Here is a 24054-nt window from a genome sequence, read left to right on the forward strand (position 1 = left end):
TAAATCTATTAATTATTTTTTGTCTTTGCTTGTCAACCAAGGGAGAGGGAATTCTTCTCTCAAGACTTCCGATTCATTCACTAGATTTGTCTATTCCATTGCCCCTTCTGAGTGAGTCTACTTCAGTTTACTTGACTACAGTCCATGTCCACGTTTCCAAACATACTAAGAAAGGGTAGTTAATAATTAATTAGATCTATAACATTTGATTAGTTACTTACCTCAAGCATTATATAATATCACTCTCTATGCTCCCAACACTGGCGTTTTCTCTATCTTTGTGACTCTTGTCCTCTGATTTTTCAAAGTGAAGCGTGACTCTCTGAGATAAGTTTAGGGTTTAAACTTTAAAAGGGTTAATATCTTTACGGTATATGGTATGGTAAATGGTAATCGGTAATCGGTAAAGCGGTACGGTAACGGTATTTACCGACGGTATGACATCGTTACCATAATATCTTGCAATTCAAAAACGGTAAAAAGACCGAATTTGAAAACGTTCTCACGGTAAGGTTTAAACGGTTCGTACGATGACGGTTTAACGGTTTTTTAACCAAATTGACACCCTTACCGGGGGGGGTGTTTTTTGTGGGTTTGGGGGGGCAAATTCGGGGGGGGAGGAGAGGAAGATAAATTTTTTTAAGAAAAAAAAAGAAAGAACAAACTACCATTATTTAGTGGGGGGGGTTTGGTGGAGCCGGAAAACCAGCCCATTAAGGGAAATAGTGAGGCTGATGGGGTGGTTGGGGTATTTGGGGGACCCAAAGGGATAGGCTAGCAACTCTGCGAGAAAGGGGGGAACGATCAAGGAACGATTTTTCGTGATGAAGTTCACGCGTCGATCCACGTCCCGACTGTAATACTGTGACTTCACCTCTGTTGGCAGCTCGTTAAATTCTCTGATGGCTTCGATCGTGGTGGTGATAACTTCAGAAGGGATGCCATGATTGATGACCTGGAAAATTCCGAAATTTGTAGAGGCATTTCGGATTTGTTTCACTATAATGGATCGGCGTTCAGAATTAATGCCGGTAAGATCGACGACAGGAACGACAGGAACTTGAAAGGAGAGGCCGGGAGGAGCAATGGGGGTTGAAATCGGGAGGTTTTGGGGTGGGTGGACGAAGAAAGGAGGGATGGTGGTGGCGCCGGCGTCCACGAGTCCTTTAACTCCGATCTTGGACTCATCGAATTCCCTCACCGCCGTCGCTCGATCATACTCATGATCACCTGCGGCAGCACTCATCGCCATCTGCTCCCCTGTTTTTGTTATCAGTTTGCAATCGAATTCTTGGTTTGGGTACCCTTTATCGCCGAATACCGCAATGGCAATATATTGTTTAAGTCGTTTCTCCCCCTGGTTTCGTAGGCGAATTTCGCCATATTTTGCCGAAATATAGTTCTATGGAAACGATGTCGTTAGGAAGTCGCATAGAGGATGTAAGATGAGTTTCAGAGCAAGAGAAAGAAAAAGTCGCAGAGAAGGATTGAACCTTGCAAGACGAAAAGGTTTCAGAGAATCTACTCTGGCGATGCTACAGGGGTGGTGCTTGACATCTTCGAAGACATTTGAAACGGGATGACTCGGTTCACTACCTGTACTGTCATGTAGCATCTGCGACTCATGAAGAACTCATCCTTGCAAATTGGAGTTGACTCATGTAAAGAATCGGGCTCACTCCCAATTGATGATTTTCTCTTTATCACAAAACCTGCAGACGCATTCATGCGTTTCCTTTCCACTGACAAAGAACTTTCAACAACCTCAACACAAGAGAGAAAAATTAGAGAGAGAGAGAGAGAGAGAGAGAGAGAAGCTTAGACAGACTGACAAGAACTCAAGAAGCTTAGAAAGAGAAGTTCTGTAAAAAAAATTTATTACTCAGTCACTGCTATGAAATTTGAAACGGATGATTTGCCCCTACGTAAACCACATTGTTTTCTTCTCTTAAAGTTGCACATTGTGGACTCCACACGCTAAGTACCAGCAGTGCAGAAGCAAAAACTTATGAGGTAGGAAAGATGACATCTGAACAGTCTTGATAAATTAAAACAATAAAAGAAGATCCAATTGCATTATGCTACACAAATGAACTGGAAAAATAAAAGTAAAATTTACAATGCAGGTTTGAACAATACTGACCCATCTCAACCGAAAACAAGAGGGGACAGAGGTACATTGATCCGTCCTTTTTATACAGGTATCTGTACAGACATCAGTATTATTGAGTATTTCGAGCATGATGGTCAGTGGTATTTCTTCCAAGGTTGTGACTTGTGATAGAGCAGTGATGGTTGCTGGCGAAGGCCACTTCATGGAAAATTCTGGTGACCCTACATCGAAGTGACACATAATATACAAAAGGAAGTAAAATATTCAGACTCAATGCAGATCTGTATCATATCCTTGAAGCAGTATGCTATCGTATCTTCTTAGTTATAGAATTTGTACGCTTCCTATACTACCATTAAATACATGCAAAATCTTGATGGCCAATCATGCATCAAAATCAGGGCCTGGATATGCCGGCAGACTCATTATACGTTTGTCCAGAACCGGGCTTCCAACAGTAAAATGATACAGGCTCTGGAACTCTGATCCACTCAACCCGAGCACTTCATGCACTGCAATAGAACACACAAAAAAAAGTTTGACATTATAAATCTATCTAAAAGGAATGTCACGTTGGCACTATACATGTGAATGTCCACACAAAGTGTCTGTGCTGAGTGTATTAAATTTATCTCATTCCTCACCAGAGGATCTTCTAATGTTTATATACCCTCTCTGATCTTTTCTAGACCCATCGCTTTGTTCAATCTTAGGAACTCAGAAAAGATTGAGTAAACCTCTCACTCAAGGAGAGAAACCAAACCTGCATTGAGAAATGTAAGAATGCGTCTTACATTTTGAAACATGGTGCCCAGTCTGCCAAGTTGAACTATTAACCTCCAAAAGTTAGAAGTTTTAACTGGTCCTCAACTGTTTCACCGCGTACTTAAATAAGCGATCTAATTACTGCTGGTCCTCAACTGTTTCACCGCATACTTAAATAAGCGATCTAATTACTGCTTCAATGAACCCAAAGTCTTCCAGATGTAGGACACCATGTGAAGAGGAGGTTAAAAACTCTCCACCTCAACAGGGCAACAGCCACATCTGACTTAGTAGGAATATTTCTGAAAGATCTGCAAGGCTCAAGATCAGATCATGTTAAGCCGTTAAGGTACACGCAGGGTATTTAGAAGTTTTGTTTTGTTTCAATTTTGGTTGTTTTATGTTTCTAATTTGCTTATTTTCAATCTCAGTGTTTGTCACTATTTTAGAAGGCTGGATTGTAAAGCCATTCAGCATATAATTTTTAGTTACCACATACTTCACTGTCACTAATTTCTATTTTGTATGCTTGCATGAGCTAATAATAGGGCTCCCATTGTAATAGCAACAAAATCTGAAGAATATAATCTATTGCCAAGCTTGCCATCAATTATGGAGAAATTCCAACTGGGATAGCTGTTGCCCGCAGCAAAGAGAGCCAATTCCCTGGTTCCTTTAATCCTTTCCATCATCTTTTCACCTAACTTTTGTGTTATATATATATATATGCTGCTGAACTGTCTAAAGTATTGGAAGAATCCCATTCTGAGTTGCTGTCCAAACATATCAAGTCCTTGACTGCAATTGCTGAACACCATACAAAAATGGGCCAAGATTCCACTTTGCTAACCATTTTCTGCTTGCTGCCTAACCTATGATTTGAGATCTCGCAATTTTGAGATAGCGAGTCGAGATCTCATGCAAGATCTCCTTTGTAGTAAATCTCGACCGAGATCTCAGTCCACTCAACCACATTAAATGACATCTCTCAAGCAAGACTGTCTCTCTCTCTCTCGCCTCCAACCTGCCGAGACCTTCCAAACCTCCATTTTTGCCTTATTTTTTGTCAAACCGATGCCGGATCTTGACTTGCAGCAAGTTTTAACACATTTACATCAAGAAAGGAATATCAAATAAGGCCATTTGAAAAAGTCCTTCAACCAAGGCCACAACAGCTATTCATGGGCCCAAGCCCAAACTACAAAGGAAATCGTAAGGCCTACAATCATATCAAGCCTCTACGGCCGGGGGCCCTGCCCCATGCGACCCCAACCCTTGTGCGCATGGGGAAGGTCGTCGGCAACAGAATGTGAAACATGAGCCATACCCAACACTTCTATAAGAGTTTATGATTTATATTGAACTTATGATGGTTGTATTAATGTACTCTTGAGAGTCGAGAATTTGATGTTGTATCATACTCATATGAATGGAATTCTATTGCTATCTCAATTATTTGATGTAACTCATCACTTGCTTTTCATTTATATGTCCTAATGGTTCTATATTTCATGTTTTATAACCTTGTATTTTCATTCCTACATCATTTCGATTTCAAACTTAGGGTCTAGATAGAATTCATAGTTAGAGTTGTCTTCTCACGAATCTAAGGCCACCAGTGTGTTAGACAGCCTAAATACCAACTTTGAGCCCAACCTGACCCTTAAAACCCCCCAAGATGGGCTGTCAAGTTCACTCGAGTTAGCCTGGAAAAAATACTAGATCTCCAGTGAGATCTCTCTTTTTTGAGGGGCCAACATGGGTGTTGAGAGCGAGATCTTGAACCACGGCCTACCCATTTGAATTGGCCTTCCATCTGGAGTTTATTCTCTATCCCAGTAGACTTTGGAGGTTCAATAACACATTGAAGAGGGCCATACAATCCTAACTCCAGTTCTGTTGGCTGGTAAGATTCAATCCGTCAATCAGAACAGAATCAAAATTGCTGCAGAGACTCATCTTAACAAACATACTTCCTCTGGTTCACAAGATCTTTCCAGGCCATCTATTTTAATGTCATGCTTACAACTCTCACATCAGCCATCAGAATTGGTTGAAAAATTCAGCAGAGGTTCCTTTCTTCAAGTACTCCACCCAATCAGAATTTGGTTCCCTTCAACCAACTGATTTGATTTCTACGCTCACTTCCTTACCTTCTAATTTCATGGCCTGTGGGATGCCAATGTTCTGATCAATTAAATTAATTTAAAACTGGAGACTTGATTCAACCTATTAAGGATGCCAATCTCTCTCTCTCTCTCGATTGCACCACAGGTAAAGAAAATTAAAAGGGGTGGGCCTTGGTGCAATGGTTGCTGGACCACAGTTCTAACTTGACATCAAGACACCCAAACAGTCTCCCAGTAAAAGATAATGTAACCCTAAAATTTAGGGTTAGAATTCAGGATCATCTTAAGTATGTCCAGCACTCAGTTAGGGTTTCGAAGTGTTTCAGCTAGGGTTGAAGGTAGGCAAAGGATTGCTGGTTTTGAGGCTTAAGGGTGCTGTTGTGGGTTTTCTGAAGTTCAGAATTGGTCTGAGGAGGTATGGGTAGAATCTGGGAAGTTTGAAAATTTTCTGGAAAATCCCAATTTTCTGCAACTTCTTACTGAAGAAAAATGAATTGCAGGAAATTTCAGATTAGGGTAAAATAGGTTGGAAAGGGCTAATAACTTGGGGAATGGTTCTTTGGTTCGGTGCAATCCTAAAGAGGTGTTTTGGAGTCTAAAGGGGCTGGAAGGTGGGGTTTACACAAGAATGTTGCTGCTGTGTGTGCAGAAACAGGGGAAGAAAGGGATGGCTTGCAGACTCTAGGGGTGAGGCCTAGGATGTAGGGGAAAGTGAGGGTGAGGGGGAGGGGTAGGGGTGAATTGCGATTGGGAGGGGAGTGAATTTAAGGTCCGAAACTGAGAGGAGGGGGTTGGGACAGCTGCAGACAGAAGAGGGAGAGGGTTAGTGTTTAGGTGGGGGTATTTCACTTACTTGTAGTTGAAGACCTGCAGAAACTCCTCTGTTAAATGCTTGAATTACTGAAGGAAGCTCTGAGGTTTGAGAGATAGCACAGAATTACCCAGCCACAGGGTGTCCCTTCTGATCCCACGACTTTCACAAGCCAAATTCTCAAAACTTTGTTTACTCAATACCCAAGATTGACAATTACATAAAGACTTGGGCTGTTTATAGGCTTGTAAACCCAACTAAACTCAAATTGGTAACTTGGCACCCAAGTAAACAATACTCGCGAAATTAGGACTCTCCTAAACAACTCATACTAATACTCCAAAAAGGAAATAACTCTTTCCTATTTTAGAACAATTCTAGGACTCAGATCAAACTAGAAATTTAAAAGGACAAACAATTACATGACCCCTAAGACTCCCAAAATAGGTAATTTAACTAATCTACTAAATTAAACTGGACTGGGGTCACCCTTAATGCTCGTTCCAGGGGTAGGAATTGACCAATCTACCCCTGGGATAGATTCAGCCCTCTTGGTTGGGCCCTTGCTCACGGTTGAGCTTGGGCCCCTTTTGGGGGCTAGCTGGGGCTGGTTACATCAAAAGGTTCCTGAAATAAGAGTAACTCTCTAAGTAGGATGCCAACTCACTAAAGATACTAAAAGAATTAGAAACCAAATATCCTATAAAGCTAATTTCTAAAATAAATAGAATAAAAATACAAGACATCATTTCCTCAGATATTATAATTCCTAAATTCCACTAGACCCATGAGTCAAACTGGACAAAGTTCATCTTGATCAGGAAACCCAGTAGGGATTGGATCTGCCCATAGCAGCTATCTGCATCACCTTGTTATTGAGGTTATTCACAGATTGCTTCTTGCTAATGTAGGCTTAACAGGAACTGGACTAGCTCTAATCCAGTCTTACATTTCTTCTCTACATGAAACCCCATGTATGTTTTACCCCCAAAAAATAAATAAATCTCATATATGGTAGTATGAAATTTTTTATTGTAGTGAAGTAATCAAATAGCAGCTCAACAAAATTTAATTCATATCTCATTTCAGGCTCTTGCTGATTTTCATCATTTCTGGGAGAATTAAGCAACTGCAGAAATTGGATCTGTAGATCAGGTTTCCTTTTACCGCTTTCCATCTCACAACCTCTTTTTCCTTTTCTTCAATAGAAGTGTCGTAGATTTGAACACACCTCCAGAAAATGATGAGACTGATGGCAAGAAAAGGAAAAAATAGAAAAAAAAATTCTGGCTTTTAGGGTGGCCAATTGGTTCTGTTGCAGAACTTTATATATCCCAATTGATGAAGATTTTCCACTGGCTGTTTGGCAACAATCAGAGAGTAACTAGTCAGAGAATTGGTTATTAAAATGTAATGCATTAGCAGTGCCCTTAACTTGTAATTTACACAATATATAAATCTCATCATCCATCTACTTCCTTCGAAGAGAACTGGCTACTTGACGGTAACAACTGCTTCCAATCTGGATTTCAGTTAATGCCCCCTCCTTTACTTATTAAAATCCCAGATCATGAGGGCATTTGAAATTTCACTAGTAACTCCAACCACTTCACTGTCATGAGCTGATGGGAATGGCTATTTCTTTCACAGACGTGTGTGTATGTAGCATGCTATAGACTAATCCTGATCAAAGCTTAAATCTCAGAGTCCAGCCACTCTTGGCCCCAAAACAGGAAAATTATTGCAAGCGCTAATTGCACAAATCTTAATGGGTGGTCCATTGGCCAAGCATTGCCTTATGATGTGCTCAGCCAGGACAAAGTTCTGAAGCTTACATACATATGCACATGGAGCGTCCATAAAGCAAGTTACCACATTGCACCAAACATATTTACAGATCCCAGTGCAATCGTATGCAAACACAAGCTTCAACATAACTACATCATTTGGTTCTTCTCTTGCAGAATGCCAAAGCATAATTATTTCATCATCATACAGAATATTATGAACATAACATTTCCCAAGAATTCTTTCTCTTCCCTTGATTATGTAACTCCATGTGGATGATACTATTTCCCATGCCATCAAGGATGGTGTGGCATGGGCAGATCCAATAACAGTGGAGGTTTGGGGAACTATCTCTTGAAGAAATTATTGACACTACAAAAAAATTCCGTATTATTGACATATTTTAGATTAATGCAACAAAAAAATATCGATTGCTTGACCAAAAATATATTTGTGGATTATTTCACAAAAATCAATATGAAAATGAAACAGAAATCATACCAATCAGACCTAGGTTAGCAGTTTATATTTTTAGTTTTAGAAAGTTTTTTTTGGTATACAGTTTTAGAAAGTTCTGTTTCACCCCTATTTTAAAGAAGGAACAAGTTTTGAAGAACAGAATTTATGGCCAAGCTTTCCATCAAATTAAGGGAGATCTCATTTAAACAGCTGGATAGCTTTTGGTGAGGAAGCCAATGCCCTACCTCACAGACCCCGAACCACCCCACCCAAAAAAAATTTCCTTCAATCATCCCTTTCCCTTGCAACCAAATTCTCTTGTACAGCTGTTTCTCCACGATGAATACAAGAAGACTGTGAAAGCCCACCCAGAATGCTACCATTCACAACCAAAGTTGCTTCTGTTGTTCCCCCCATACAACTGAAGGTTGATGCGGAGCATCTAACTGTGATAACCCAGTACCCTCATCAATGTTTTCAGGTTTTTGAAGCATAGAAACATAACATCATCTTTCCCACTGATCCCTGTGGCAGGGTATTCTGTTGACAGGATTGCTCCAGATTGATACACCTGCTTTTTTTCATTCCACTCTCATAATTTCACTTCTGTCCAGAACCTCACCAAGTATGCAGCAAAGTCTCAGCACCACACTTGATCTATCATGGTGGTCAAGTCTGGTACTGGCTTTGCAGGTTTTATCCAGCCTTCTATTTTCATGTTGGAAACTATCTCCCAATTCAGCAATCCAAATTGATCAAAACTTCCCACAATGCTTCTTCTTGCTCATACAAGCACTAATGGACTAAAGTTTGATTGAGTTCTAAAGGCAGGTTTGGTTTGAATTCTAATGGCTACTATTTCTGAGTTGTATTGTTATTTGAATCATGGAATTAGTTGGGGCTGGGCTATCCTCACTCTAACATTATTAATGGCCCAGAGGGGGGCGGGGAATCTGAGAAGTAGAAATTGTAGGGTTAACCTGCACTACAGATAAGAGACCCACACTATAAAATAATAAAATAAACAAATTAAAAAAACAAATCCGAACCGTTGTTGATGGACCAATGAACTGGGGTTGGAACGGGTTCTTGTTCTGTGGGGGGTTCAAATTTGTCGAGCCAAGCTAGATCAACTGAATCACCCTAGCTCATTTAGCTCCTTCAATCTGGAATCAATTATTCCTCTCAACTGGAGTATTCAAAGGCCTCTCTTGCAAGCCCATGCCACTTCAAATGACTTTAGCCCTACTTTCATGTTCAGAGCTATTCCTAGGTCCTAAAGAGCATCCATTTGTTCACTTTTTGCTTTCTGGTTTTACCAATCATCCATCCCATCACACTCTCATTTCAACTACACCAAGTTTCTCTTATATATTGTTACTCCACTGTAGGTACATAGTTTCTGGACTATATGTTACTCATCTGAGCTCTAAAGGAATAAATAAATTACACCACACTTCAGGAACACCCCTTCACTTCATCCATCTTTAATTCCTTGCGCAACATCATCCTCAATTTCTCCTTATTTACAACTGAATCTAGGCACCTAAAATTTTCACTTTGGCAACTTCTTATCATCAATTTTCACCATCTCACTATTCAGCCCAATTGTTACTAAAATTACAACTCATATACTCTATTACTAATCTTTAAAGCTTTAATTTCAAAATTACACTTATACCTGCTCGTGTTTCATCCACCAAAACATTAGCATTAGCAAATGCATACAAAAGGGATCTGATAGCCACCAAAAAAAATATAGGCCTTAAAGTTCATCGTTGATGTAATTCCATTGTAAATGAAGATTAACTAAAAAAACCACTCCCAAAAAAAAAAAAAAAAAAAAAAAACAGGGGCAGGAGCCGCATTTTACACTAGTCACCACGCCATTATACAAATCTTTAACTACATCCACATATTTATTTGAAATAAAATGGAGACAAATGTGGTTAAGCACTCAATAGGTATAACCTTACAACCTTTACATAAATATCCTATCGGTCCTTCTAGTTAGAAATAAATTAATTTTGCTGCTTTGCCCACTTCCAAAGGTTACTAAATGTTTTCTCTCTTTACAAAGCATGTCTTTACTATTAATAAATCATAAGCCAATTAGCCAAAACCAAATTTAAACGTGATGAAAAAATTACATGCAAGTAATGCATTTTTATACAATTATACCTTTAATAAGAAATGGAAAAGAAAGAAATAAATTCTTACCAGCATCATCAAAGTAACAACCAATTCCAGTGGCAGAAATACCAACAGCATGAGGCTCAAGGTACAATAGCTGACCGAGAATTCCAGTCTCCCAGAATAACCGAGGATACATCCAAGCATTCTTCTCACTCAAAGTTGGCTCAAAACGAGCTATCATACCAAGGCTGAAACAGCCATCAGCAGCGATATCCTACATTATACAACATATTAAGCCAAAAACCATAAAATTATCAGTTGTTCAGCATCGCTGGTTTTCTGTTCATAGGGACAAGATGTTTCCCACGCTACAACAAGAAATAAGAAATAAATATATAGGAAGATCAGCAAAGAGAAACTAAACTCACCTGATGGCATGAGAGACGCTTAGCTAGCAATTTGAAATCACCTGTAGCAAGTCTATACAGAGGAAGATCGTCAGGGCAACCATCTGGCTTCTCCCACTCGAACTCAGACCTCATAGCACTCTTAAGGTCATTAAAATGATCTTCATTTCTCACCAAGAAATATAGTCCTTTTGGAAGTCTCGTCACCCCGTGGACAAAGAGAGCAGCGTGCACCTGTGAAACCCAAGGAAGTACTCGAAATGGCAAAGAAAGTGGTTTCCCCTGCTTCTCTCCCCCTCGTGCACCTGAGGGCAGACAATGCAGAAGAATTTGATAGAAAGTTTCTCTCTCCATTACGTGTACTCCATCCATGTCAACTGCACTCCTTCTCTTCCGAACAACTTCCCTCATTGTAAAATCTTTGTAAGAGGCTTCGGAATATAAAGCACTTCCCTGAAACTGATCAATCGAGACCTGATCACCAGGCGTAAGAGGCTTCTTCACAGCTTCCGCAGTTCGATAGATAATATCCCAAGCGATATGTTCCTTACTAAGAACATTAGCCTTCCCTACCCAATTCAATTCCGAAAACTTTGATATAGCAGCACTCAATTCTTCGTAGTCCACAGAGAATTCAGCATTATTCCCGCTGGGGAAGACAACAAGAACGCAATCTGGGTGCTCGAATTCAATCTCAGGCAACCTTCCCTTCACTGGACCAGACGGAATCTCAAACCTGGGGAAACGATCCAGCCCCATAAGCTTCTCCAAATCAGAACAACTCAACCCATCAAGAAGTTTGACATCCCAACCAAGCCCAGCAGCAGCCATGGCAGCAGCAGCGATTGCGTGACCCACATCATGGTTACAATACCGAAACGCGCGCTCCCCATACTTCCAAGCCTCTCGCCAGAAAACTGAGGAGAAACCCACCAAGAAAGAACCTTCAGGGAAGAATTTAGGTAAAAAATCAGATGGAATTGAAGCACGAAACTCGAGCGAATGCTCCTTCGGAGCATAATGCGCCACAAAGGGAGTGTCTGAGAGCGAATCGATGGGAGGAGCAATGACGTAAGACTCGGTGGGATGGAGATTACCGCTGCTAGGGTTTACACGGAGGGACCAAGTAGAGTAACCGGTGGTCTTCCAAGCGGAGAGAGAGAGGGAATCGTAGAAGAACTGAGAAAGGGTCGATAGGGAAATGGGTTTAGGAGAGGGAAAAGAGAGGAAGAGAGAAGAGTAAAGAGGATCATCGGTGGAATCTCGTTGTGGAGCAAGGTGTTGGAGAGGAAGAAGAGGAGAAGAGATATAGCGGCGAAAGGGGTTTGGTTGGTTGGCCCAGTCTAGGCCATGAGGACCTCTGGCATACTTGTTGAAGGCATGCTTGGTTTGGTTGTGATATTTCAGAACCTGGTTCAATAAGACTTGCTTCTCCTCCTGCTGCTGTTGTTGCAGTTGGTTCGAATCTTCTTTTGGATGAATAACAGAAGAAGAAGAAGGAGAAGAAGAGGAAGAAGACATAGCTATCGTAGACGAAAACCTTCCCTTCCTGCTATTGTTGCTGAGAGCAGCGGTGGTTATGTTACGCCGGATAATGGTGGGAGGGAGACAGAGAGTGAGGGAAGTGAAGGGAAACAGATAACCGACAAGGGAAGAATAAAATCATTTCGTTAACCTTTTGGTGCTTCAAGAAGCCGGGAATCCAGAGGGTTTAAGTTTAACGACCTCGTCCAGAAACCATTTGAATGTTCTGGATTTATGTTCGCAACAGTCTTCGAACATACAATATTGCCAGGGAATTTGGAAATACGTGACTTTTGCATAATGGGGGTATTTGGTGATTTCACAAAGAATCGGATTTGAATATGAATTTTTATCATTTTTTTTTTTTTTGGTAATAAATTTTTGAACAAATTGCAATGTTACCCAAAATGGAGGTATTAAAACATTAACAACCTGACTCAAAATTGGATATTCATTGTATATATTTATGTAATTTGTCACTGAAAACTATTCAAACACTGTTTATTATAAAGATTTTTTAAATTAAAAAAAATAGTAATTTAACTGTTTTTAGTGATAAATTGAATTTTAAATTGAACAAATATATCAAATAATATTCAATTTTATGATCTATGTTTTTTAAACATAAAGTGGTGTGTCAATGTTTTAACTTTAAGGCCTCCATTTTGGAGTGTCAATGTAATTTGCTCTGATTTTTTTTTTATCAACTTCTATCCCAACAAGCTCCCATTCCATCAAGTTGATCAGATGATGAACACTAAGGGTGTCAATCGGTACGTATTCGGTAATTTGGTACGATTTCGGCATAGTACCAACTTTGAATACCGAAAACCATAACCGTACTGTACCGAATTACACAATATAATACAGTTTCAATATTTGCAAAAACGATTGGATACAATTTCAATATTAAATTGGTGCGAGAAAACAGTTTAAACACGGTATCTAGTGCGATACAATTTTAGTACAAACGAACTCATGCCACTTTTGTTATTAGTCCATTAAAATCCTAATGAAATTGCAATCAAACAATCAATTGAATATGATATTAACAGAGACAAAACAAGTAAATCTAAGAAAATGAGTGAAGGACAAAACGAAAAACTGAAACAGGGAATTAGGGATAGGATAAAGGTAAAGTGTTTTAATTGTAAAATTACATTTATATTCCTAAATTTGATACGATACCAATTCGGTACAGTTTCAGTACATATTGACAGTATGAGTACCGAAAATTGGAACCGGTACCAAAGAAATTCAATTTTGATACATATCGTACCGAATTTTAAACGGTGCGGTTTTAGACATCACTGTTCGGTAAGGTTAAATGGTTTTCGTATGCAATTGACACCCTTATATTAGTGAACATGTCTTATTCTAATCTTATGATTAAGATTTTTCACTTCATCTACGACATATTCTCTCTAAATGGATAGATGATTTTAAGAGACTAGGCGATTTTAAGAGATTCTAATCTCATGATTAAAATTTATTTTCTTCATCTCGAATATCTTCTCTCTCTGTATAGACTAGGCAATTTTAAGAGATTATCTTTTGCTATCGGATATATTTTTTTTTTGGCCAAAACTATTAGATATGTTCTATGGACTAACCAAATGCATACAATTCAAAAAAAAATTTTAATTTTCATCTAGACCCCTGAGATTTGTTCTAGGTCACTTTTAGTCCAGTTTAAGTTTTCTTTTGCATATGCTCACCTGTGGTTTCGTGAAATGATAAATAATGACAAGTTTAACAGAAACTATTAATTTAATAATTTTTTTGACGAAAATGCTCTTTTCCAATTTATTTGTTTTAGTTTTTTTTTTTTTTTCTTCTTTTTAATAAGTTTCTTTTATTCAAAGAAAAAATGCAAGTCTCTCCGTCTTCTCCATCGTTGGCCAAGAACTCAACGCTGCTTAGCCCTTGTTGTAGCTAACTTAGAAAGCTTCAAAGATGAAGCAGAAAAAGAGCCCCTTGAAAAGAAATTGTGAAGTAGGCAAGAGTGTGAGAAAACAACTAGATACTTGTAATCAGCCAAATATGAATTCAATCCTCCATTATCACTAACCAAGGTTGAACTATCCACTCTAGGAGAGCGAGTATCTTGCGCTGGGTCACGTTGGATGATCGCAATCCCAACACCATTAGCAGTGTTGGATTGCACCTCCCCCCTACTCCATCGTCCGGCAATTCTCCATTCATTGCCTATTAATCTTCATTTTATTTATTGATATCCAAGTAAGCCTTTTTTTTCCTTTCGCCGTAGGATTCTGTGTTAGTTTAGAACATCGATTTGTAATTTAAGTTTTGAATTTTGAATTTGTAATTTAAGTTTCCATGTCTGAATTGTACTCAATGTCTTGGTATTTCTAGTTTACGCCTCCTTATTTCTCATCCCTATAAACTCTTCTCAACCCTAAAACCTCCAGAGATACATCTAACCTCTGAATCGTCTTTAACCTCCAACCGGATCCAATCTCTATTTTATTTTCTTTTCAATGGGCATTTCTTCTGCTTCGTCTCCGAAGCTTTTGAAGTCAGCTGCAACAAGGGCTGAGCAATGGCTGAGTTCTTGACCTACGATGGAGAAGACGGAGAGACTCACATTTTTTTCTTTGAATAAAAGAAATAAACTTATTTAAAAAAAAAAAATAAAATAAATAAATTGGAAAAAAAGGCATTTTAGTCACAAAAATTATTAAATGAACAGTTTCTGTTAAAATTGTCCTTATTTATCATTTCATGAAACCACAGGGGAGCCATATATAAAAAAAAACTTAAACTGGACTAAAAGTGACCTGAACCAAACCTCAGAGGGTCTAGATGAAAATTACCCTAAAAAAAACATATCAATATGCATTCAACATAGATATGGATCACTAGTACCATATCTTGTGATACTTTAAACCTTGATTTTGTAGGCATTCCAAACACAAGTGACGGTCAAAATTGAATATTCATTGTATATATTTATGCAATTTGTCACTGAAAACTATTCAAACACTGTTTATTATAAGGATTTTTTTAAATTAAAAAAAATAGTGATTTAACTGTTTTTAGTTATAAATTGAACAAATATATCTAATAAAATTCAATTTTATGATCTATGTGTTTTTTAAACATAAAGTGGGGTGTCAATACTTTAAGGCCTCCATTTTGGGGTGTCAGTGCAATTTGCTCTAATTTTTTTTATCAACTTCTATCCCGGCAAGCTCCCATTCCATCAAGTTGATCAGATGGTGAACACTAAGGGTGTCAATCGGTACGTATTTGGCAATTTAGTACGGTTTCGGCATAATACCAACTTTGAATACCGAAAACCATAACCGTACTGTACCGAATTACACAATATAGTACAATTTCGATATTTGCAAAAACGATTCGATACAATTTCAGTATTAAATTGGTACGAGAAAATGGTTTAAACACGGTATCTAGTGTGATATAATTTTAGTACAAACAAACTCATGCCACTTTTGTTATTAGTCCATTAAGATTCTAATGAAATTGCAATCAAACAATCAATTGAATATGATATTAACAGAGACAAAACAAGTAAATTTAAAAAAATGAGTGAAGGACGAAACGAAAAACTAAAACAGGGAATTAGGGATAGGGTAAAGGTAAAATGTTTCAATTGTAAAATTACATTTATATTCCTTAATTTAATACGATACCAATTCGGTACGGTTTCAGTACATACCGACAGTATGAATACCAAAAATTAGAATTGTACCGAAGAAATTCAATTTTGATACATATCATACCGAATTTTGAACGGTGCGGTTTTAGATGGCGCTGTTCGGTAAGGTTAAACGGTTTTAGTACGCAATTGACACCCTTATATTAGTGAACACGTCTTATTCTAATCTTATAATTAAGATTTTCACTTCATCTCTGACATATTCTCTCTAATAGATAGATAGTTTTAAGAGATTAGGCGATTTTAAGAGATTTTAATCTTATGATTATTTTTTTTTTCTTCATCTCCAATATATTCTCTCTGTATAGACTAGGCGATTTTAAGAGATTATCTTTTGCTATAGGATATATTCTATGGACTAACCAAATGCATACAATCCAATAAAAAAAAACATATCAATATGCATTCAATGCAGATATGGATCACTAGTATTATATCTTGAGATACTTTAAACCTTGACTGTCCTTGCTCTTGGTACATTTACTTCTTTTCTTTCCAAATCTCCTGTCATTTGACCATCGGCTGCAGAAAGATACAAATTTTTGAGTAACTGTGACCAAACACAGATCAACATACAACATAGAGCATTGGAAGAAAATGCATGATGTTCCACTGTAATATACGTTGTTAAACGTATAATGTTCTTTCTTTTTCTTTCTTTTTCTTCTTTTTGGGTAAAAGATGTACATTTTCTACCACACTGACCCATCCGAAGAAATGAAAACAGGAACATTTGATCAGGAAGTATTACTTGAAAATATTTGGTTCTGCAAGCTCATCTACTGGGGGAAATACCTGGTGAAAGATTTATCTCCATTATAACGTTTTGTACAAAAGTTTTTTGTTCCCTCTATACTTGGGGGTGGAATTCTTCGATGGTCTTCAGAACTAAGAGCATTGCTTCAAGCAGTTATCATGCTACCTGGGTTACAATACAATACAACACAAACCAGAGACAATAATATCAAGATACTAAGAAAGCCAAAGTTTACCATTTAGGGTTCTTACCATGGAACATATCAATATTCCATGAATAAAATGCCAAGGATTGGAAAGAACATACCGGAGCAAAAATTGGGCGAACTTGTTCAAATACCTCATCTATTGCTCCTACTGCATTTATCTGCATGCAATTTTTCTCTCAGATATTTTATCATTGAAATTATTACTAATAACTAACTATATAATAAATGACACCATCAGCAAAGCTTAGATAGGAATACAATGAATTAACCATATTCCACAACAACGATAAAAGCTAGATCCAAGACTATGATAGTAAATAGTAATTGCAGCAGCTCATGATTGATTACAGCCTTCAGGGATGGAAGAGCAGAAAGAACAAAGCTCAATAAATTTTAAGGCATGAAACTTTTTCCTTTTTCCCATTCAAGATGAATTCTTCTGTGCTGAATTGCCTGTAAAATGTTGAAGGACTAAAAAGGTACCTTGTGAACTTTACCCTTTGAAGTGTAGTGTTTGATAACAGGAAGATTTAACGCTGCAAACACTTTTAGACGTTTCTTGATTGTATCTACATTATCATCAACTCGTCCCTAAGTTCCAAAAAACAATTAAAGTGTTACACTTTGATATTGGAGAATTATCGAATGGCAAATAGCCACTTGAAGTTTGATATATCTCAACCTGATTTCGGCCTAGCACTCGTTTCACCATCTCATCTTCTGGACAGTCATAGAAAAGCACAATATTTGGTTCCATACCAAGCTGTAACAATCATGATCAAAATAGTCAATGTATTTTGAAATTAAGCATCATAAAGCTAGCAGTGGCCTGGGGGAAGATAATGCAGGTAGAGCTCTAAAAATGCAAGAACTTTTACAAGCCCATCAAAAATACCCACCCATATGTTGCAAGAGATTCCCAACATGGAAAACCTGGAGGTGATCAGGCTCCAGCCACTATGCTATTTATGATGCACATCACAGATTGGGATCTGGTTTTCTACATTCTGCAAATTTGCTAATAGCTATCACAGAAGTTCAATAGTTGTCTTCCTTTCACTTTACATACACCTTTTGATGTCCAAGTTGGAATTTCATTCTTCCACAAGGTTAAATTTGCCTTTCACCTTCCCACTTATAACTGAAAAATGAAGCCTCTTGTATTGTGAAGAGCTACATAGATTCAGTTGTTGATCATATGTTGGTTACTCACTGATATTTTAATTCTCAAACTGGTGAGGGGAAGCCAGTCAAGAAATAATAAATGCACTAAGGAGGCATAATTTCATCTGCAGTTGTTCACAAAGGGAAACAGAATAACTCACAATTTGTTCAAATGCAATGCGATTCTCCTCACTTCGTGGGAAACCATCAATGAGAAATTTATAGTTATCACTTGATACTATCTTGTTCTGAAGTAGTTTGACTGTCACTTCAGAAGGAACAATCTTCCCTTCCTTAATTGTGTCAAGGATCATCGCACTGTAACAACATGAATTATTATCAAGGAACTTAATGCAACTTAAACTCCCATGACAAACAAAAGACCAGAACACAAGAAAGTGCGCAACAAATAATCACCCATTTTCACTATTAGAAGATATTTCCTTCCTCAGCAACTCTCCAGCACAAAGATGTGTGAATCCAAAGGTCTCTACAATCTTTGCACATTGTGTACCTTTTCCACTACCAGGACCACCTGAAAATATAATATGAGATTATTCTACTTATCATTTAGAGAATTTTCTTAGGGGATAGACTAGAAACAGCTCAAATGCTGGCAAATTTAAACAATGTTCCTTCAAATTAAGGGATGGATTAAAAGTAGTTTGACTTGTTCTCCCCAGACCACCTCCCCCCCCCCCCCCCAAAAAAAAAAAAAAAGAAGAGAACACACTTCCATTTTCTCTTTGTTCATCAAAGGGATGGGCAAGTAAAGCAAATATATGCCAAGGGACAAGCAATAGTAAAAATTTAGAGAAAACAATAGAAAGGAGATTTAATAAGAATTCGGTGAGTAAACTGGTTCCAGTTTGCTTCCTTCAAATCAGCAAGATATTTAAATATTGAAGGGGACTCCTTTAAATATCTTTTTCAGTTGGCTTTATGGAAAAGGTATACCCTTCTCAATCAGAAGATTATGGGCAATTCCAGCAAAGAGTAACAAGCTTCGAACCAAGTTTATTCCACTCCAAAACAATATATACCTCAGTGAAATTTACACAAATTTTAAAAGACTAATAATTAAATTACTATCCCAACTGAAAAAGAAAAGGGAGAACACATGAAAATTTTTCCAGCATCCCAGTCTGGCTAGAGTTTTATCCTCCAAAAACCGTAACGTAACTCACCCTATATCTATTCTGCCCATCGTTTGCAGATCCCATCATGTCAATATTTTTTCTGTTACGCAATCAGCATTCTTCATCTCACATGACCAGACTGTCTCAGTCAAGTTCTCTTCCTGCTTTAAACTATCAAGGCTTCACCAAAGTATTCATCTAGGAATAGTTTACTGTATTATCCTTTCTACTCAGTCATATTTCATCAACATCATTATCCTGGCCGCACTCATGTTATGATGGTGCCCCTTTGATTGCCCAACATTCTGTTCCACAAATTATGGTTAGTCTTATGGTCGTCATAAAAGCTCTCCTTCAATCTGATTGGTATATGGGTAACACACGAGCAGTTCCCAATAGAACTTCCTTATTCATCTATTTTGCACATTGTGAATATCTAAGAAACATGATCATGTTGAAATGCATTAAACAAATAAGATCGTCAAGAAGATAAGAAATAATCAGTGTCTGGCTTGCCTCCAAACCCCTAATTATTTATACATAAATCCAAGACATTAAATAAACATTGATTGAGCTCAATGTTAGACACGACACAAGAAGTACACTGAGTAGAAACAATTTCTCTTATTCAATAAATAAAGTAAAAAGTACACTGATTCTATGATGTGTGCAACCCTAGCAGAAGGCAAGCCTCAATAATGAACTGGACCTCAGGTGGATTGAGGCTATAACCTTTCACCTTGAGCCATCTAAATACAAATTCCAAATTTAAAAGAAAAAAATTGTAGGTCCATTGATAATAAAATAGCTTGAGGAATCAAACAACATGTAGTGCTCACCTAAGACAAAAGTTATGAATGGGGTTTCCTTTTTCGAGGTGATTCCACCTTTGGCCTACATCCAAAAGGGAGAAGGAGGAAATCTCTCAGACACATGAATGCAGTAGGGAAAGAAAATCCTCTATATTTATCCTCCAGTCAAAAACTAGGGAACTGCCAGCTTTCATTGGCTTAATTAATATTATAAAAACAAGCCACAAAGGGGCAAACATCAAGGCATATGACTAAATGACAAGTAACAAAATGAGTTCATAGACTAACCAATTCTGGAGAATCTAATATGGATTAATTATTGAACAACATCCAGATAAGCATGGATTAATTTTTTTTTTCCTTTGCAGTTAGTTTATATTTTCAAGCTTTAGAATTCAAAAAATCAACAAGCAGCATCAGTTTTTTATTACATTACCTCCACCATAGTAGAATACCTGGAAATAAATAAGAAGGAAAGAACTGAAGTACCAGATTCATGATGTCTGTTAAGAAAACTTCCTAAAATCATAGAAGAATAAATAATCAGTCACAAAGGTAAGCAACTTATAATAGGTACTGGATTTATGACATCTGTGGTGAACATTTGCCAGAATCACAACGATTAATAATTGCTTACATAGATAAGCAACTTCTATCCCAATGCAAGTTCTCAAGGATGGCATACCACATCATGTCATAAATGCTCAAATTAAGTCATAATGATCTCCTAATGCTCAAATTAAGTCACAATAATCTCTAGAAATATTTAAATATGTTCCTCAGAGAACCTGAGTATTCAAGAGGAACAAAAAAAAATCTCTGCCTAGATAGCTGCAGAAAAAGATTGCCATGGACTCCCTGTTAAGAACTAGAAAAACGTGTCATAAGGATAAGAATACTCCAAATTAAAAGCAATTAATAGACACAAATGGAAGCCTATACTGCCACATCTATTTCAAATTTCCTCTTTTTAGACAAAAGAATAACAATTCATCATACATACCATCAGATTTTATCAATGTAGTCTCCATTTATCATACCAATTGATCTCCCTAATTGGGCTGATGGACTTCAAATTTCCTATGCAGTTGCACAAAAGAAATAAGAAACTACACTTAGTCCTGGAGAATATAAGCAAGCTAGCTTCCTGGACCTCATGTTACACTCTCTCGAAGTCAAAATATCTTTAATATTTCTGGTGGAAATTTAACCATGTCTTTCAAAGGACCAAGAAGGGGGAGGGGGGGAGGCTTCCGCTCTCTAACATTGGTGCTCTACACTGCCTTTTTCAACAAATTAATTTGTTTATCCTTCTTGCAGTTTCTTTTCTGACAAACATGTCACTCTGATAAATAATTTGAAGAAGAGAAGCATCTTTGTTTCACAGCTACAGATTGTGACTCTACAATTTCCTCAGTAATCACAAAGGAAGGCTCTAAAGGATTGGGAATCAGCATGTACATGTGCAAGGCCCCAGCCCAAAAATTGATCCCATACAAAGTAGGCAACAGTAAATAAAAAGGGCAGCTCAAACTGTCCTCCACAATGAAAGATTAGAAAGAAAAAAGAGAGGGGTGGAGGAGATACTGATATTAATCAAATAGACTTCAAAGATAGGGTTGAGATGGTCTAAGATCATGAAATTAGAAGGTCAAATATTGAAATAATCCTAAGGACTGTGCCTTTTGACCAGAATGTTTCTAAATCAGGACAATACTAAAATGCCATCCAGTTGCATGAGGAATGTGTAGGTCACGCAGTGGACACAGGACAAGGGCTGTCCCATTGTCAGATCTCTCAATGTTGAAGAGCAACTATGCTAATTTGGATTTTATGGAAACTCTCAATTTGAGATGAGGTCCACTAGCTTGCATATCTCTTTGACGTTGATAGTTCATTTAAGTCGGATTCAACCAGAACCTGAAATCTCATGAAACAGTCGTATTCTTATAATAAACCTCCAACTTAATTAATATTTATCAATAAAGGAACATCAATCAGAGTAGGTAGAGCATGCTAAATACACTAAAGCATATATCCCTCTCTGAGAAAGAATACTGAGATCTTACAGATGCTTTTAATCATGCAATTGAAATGCATAGTTCTATTTCTTCACCCCCAGGAAATATTTTAAGCAAGTGAATCAGTCTTTCTAAGTAAACCTCTAATGCATATTAGGCTTCCCAAACTACAAATCCTTCTATCCTTGCACTAAGTGGTTACTCTGTTCTATGTACGCATGCATGATGCATATCCGAACCTAACAGTTATTTCTCGACCTTCAAGTACAGAACTGTATCAATTTATAGCAATCTTACGCAGGCAACTCAAACATACATATCTCCTACCACAGCGAGCTGAAAGGAAGTACCAGCAGTTGTTGATCTAACAGACCACCTTAACTGGTAGGGGAAGAGTAGAGTCGGAAGAGAAATTAAAGATTCAAGGTTTTTTAGCACTCCAGAAGCGCTATTCTCAGTTAATCGACCGAAGTCCGAACCAGAAATCGATCAACACAATGAATATCAAATTTGAAAGGTCTCGTACTAAAACTAGCTGAAAATGAAATACTAGAGAAGAGAAAATCGATTAGAGGTGATAGATTCGTACCCGTTGAAGAACTGATGATTTGGACGGAGAAAGGAGGGGATAAAGGGAAACGACGCGCCTCCACATCTCTTTCTTTTTGCTAGCTAGTAATCTAACTTCTACGTTTTCGTGAACTGTGGTTCAGCTTTTGTAGCGACGTTTTCTCAAACACAGTTCGCGGTAAGCGCTACAGAGGAGAAGAGTTTCAACTCACAGGCATCACGTACGCATGAGCAGAGCTCAGAGCAGAACGTGAAATTTCAATCAACAAAATGGCGTCGCATTTCTCGTTTCTTTCTCACATGACAATTTGCAGTTACCAGCTTTTTTGGTCGCCGGCACGTTTTCGAGATGGGTGACCCTCAAAGCCCATTGTGCATCCCCAAGAAAACTAATAAAAATCCAAAAGCCCATTAGGCTACAAACGGGGATTTTGAAACAGCCGTTGGGTTATGTACTTTATATGTTTGGAAGAATTCGGATCCTCTCTCTCCAAGCCTCTCTTTGTTTGGTCCTTCCGACCGTCAGATGAGTGACACGTGGATGGATATGATGGTGATCTTTGGATGCCTAGGCTAAAACAGAATCACACTTTTAAAACAGACTGATTCCTTTTCAATCATTTATTAATACATCCAACGGTTGTCATCCTCTCCATTCACGCATCGGGCATCGTTCATCCAACAGTTTTACTTTTACTTTGCCAATGGAGGGGTACTAGGATGATTAGGAACTTGACTTCTCAGTGGAGAGGTTGTGGGTTCAAGCCCTACCAGCAGTATATGTAATATTCCTATTCCCTATATAAAAAGCACCTTTGTACCAAGAAAAAAAAAAAAAGAGAGGATGGTTAGGAACCTGACTTCTCAGTGGAAAGATCGTGGGTTCAACCCCTACCAGTGGCACATGTAATATCCCTATCCCCAATATATAAAGAACGCCTTTGTACCTAAAAAAAAACTGTCAAAAAGGCTTTAGATAGAGAAGATCTGGATATATTTAGATTGTTAAAAAACTGCTTGAGGAGATTATTGTTTTGGCAATGTATGTTACCAATATTCGTTGGCTTTCGATACATCTCCAGGATAGCATTTAACGATACAATGAAACTTTACCTCTAACAGCACAGAAATTCAAACTCTTGATCTTAAACTATGAGGCATTGTCATTGGCTCAATGTTATTGCTGGATAACATTTCCTGCCTATAGAGATTACACTATTATATCAATCCTCAACGGTCCTAAAACAACATAAAACCAAAAACAGTTTTGGAATTCATTTTCCTTGTCCATATGGTGATGTAAAATCCATCTAGGCAAACCGAATGATACCAAAATCAGGAAAAGAACAAAGAAAATTTCAAGTACATCTTATAAACATCATTCTGTAAGACAAAGAAGGGTGAAAGGTTGACATGGAGCATTTGAGACTGGATTAAAGCTTTGAATGTCAAGTACTTGTAGAACAACGATGAACAGTTAATAATACAATAGGTCATATTGAATCCTTTCTTTTTCCTTCATTTTTTTCAAACTTTTTTGCTCTG

General features: G+C 37.8%; 2 protein-coding genes across 2 annotated transcripts; both read right to left on the bottom strand.

The window, feature by feature from the left end:
- Positions 1–1915: 1915 nt before the first annotated feature.
- Positions 1916–12396, bottom strand: LOC149029602 (nitroreductase family protein). Its single transcript, XM_089141969.1, has 3 exons — positions 10630–12396; positions 10286–10475; positions 1916–2625 (listed from the first exon to the last, which is right to left on the bottom strand). Exons 1-3 carry the CDS (start codon positions 12127–12129, stop codon positions 2498–2500), a joined length of 1818 nt encoding a protein of 605 aa, XP_088998095.1. The 5' UTR covers positions 12130–12396; the 3' UTR covers positions 1916–2497.
- Positions 12397–15786: 3390 nt separating this feature from the next.
- Positions 15787–22918, bottom strand: LOC149029603 (P-loop containing nucleoside triphosphate hydrolases superfamily protein). The gene is made up of 9 exons (XM_089141970.1): positions 22529–22918; positions 19946–20000; positions 18385–18502; positions 18129–18285; positions 17486–17566; positions 17287–17394; positions 16902–16961; positions 16634–16760; positions 15787–16360 (listed from the first exon to the last, which is right to left on the bottom strand). Exons 1-8 carry the CDS (start codon positions 22592–22594, stop codon positions 16752–16754), a joined length of 654 nt encoding a protein of 217 aa, XP_088998096.1. The 5' UTR covers positions 22595–22918; the 3' UTR covers positions 15787–16360; positions 16634–16751.
- Positions 22919–24054: the final 1136 nt, after the last annotated feature.

The sequence above is a fragment of the Hakea prostrata genome, chromosome 1 (assembly GCF_041222555.1).
Source record: "Hakea prostrata isolate BN-2017 chromosome 1, UWA_Hpros_2, whole genome shotgun sequence".
NCBI classification, from domain to species: domain Eukaryota; kingdom Viridiplantae; phylum Streptophyta; class Magnoliopsida; order Proteales; family Proteaceae; genus Hakea; species Hakea prostrata.

What these genes read in the sequence shown, in the direction of transcription:
- LOC149029602 (XM_089141969.1), bottom strand. Translation starts at nt 12,129, where the DNA reads ATGTCTTCTTCCTCTTCTTCTCCTTCTTCTTCTTCTGTTATTCATCCA. An exon ending in AGCGTCTCTCATGCCATCAG is followed by an intron (nt 10,476 to 10,629) that starts GTGAGTTTAGTT and finishes TGTATAATGTAG; the next exon opens with GATATCGCTGCTGATGGCTG. An exon ending in TTGTTACTTTGATGATGCTG is followed by an intron (nt 2,626 to 10,285) that starts GTAAGAATTTAT and finishes GTTCTATTGCAG; the next exon opens with TGCATGAAGTGCTCGGGTTG.
- LOC149029603 (XM_089141970.1), bottom strand. Translation starts at nt 22,594, where the DNA reads ATGTGGAGGCGCGTCGTTTCCCTTTATCCCCTCCTTTCTCCGTCCAAA. An exon ending in AATCATCAGTTCTTCAACGG is followed by an intron (nt 20,001 to 22,528) that starts GTACGAATCTAT and finishes TTTTGGATGTAG; the next exon opens with GCCAAAGGTGGAATCACCTC. An exon ending in GCATTGCATTTGAACAAATT is followed by an intron (nt 17,567 to 18,128) that starts GTGAGTTATTCT and finishes TGATTGTTACAG; the next exon opens with CTTGGTATGGAACCAAATAT.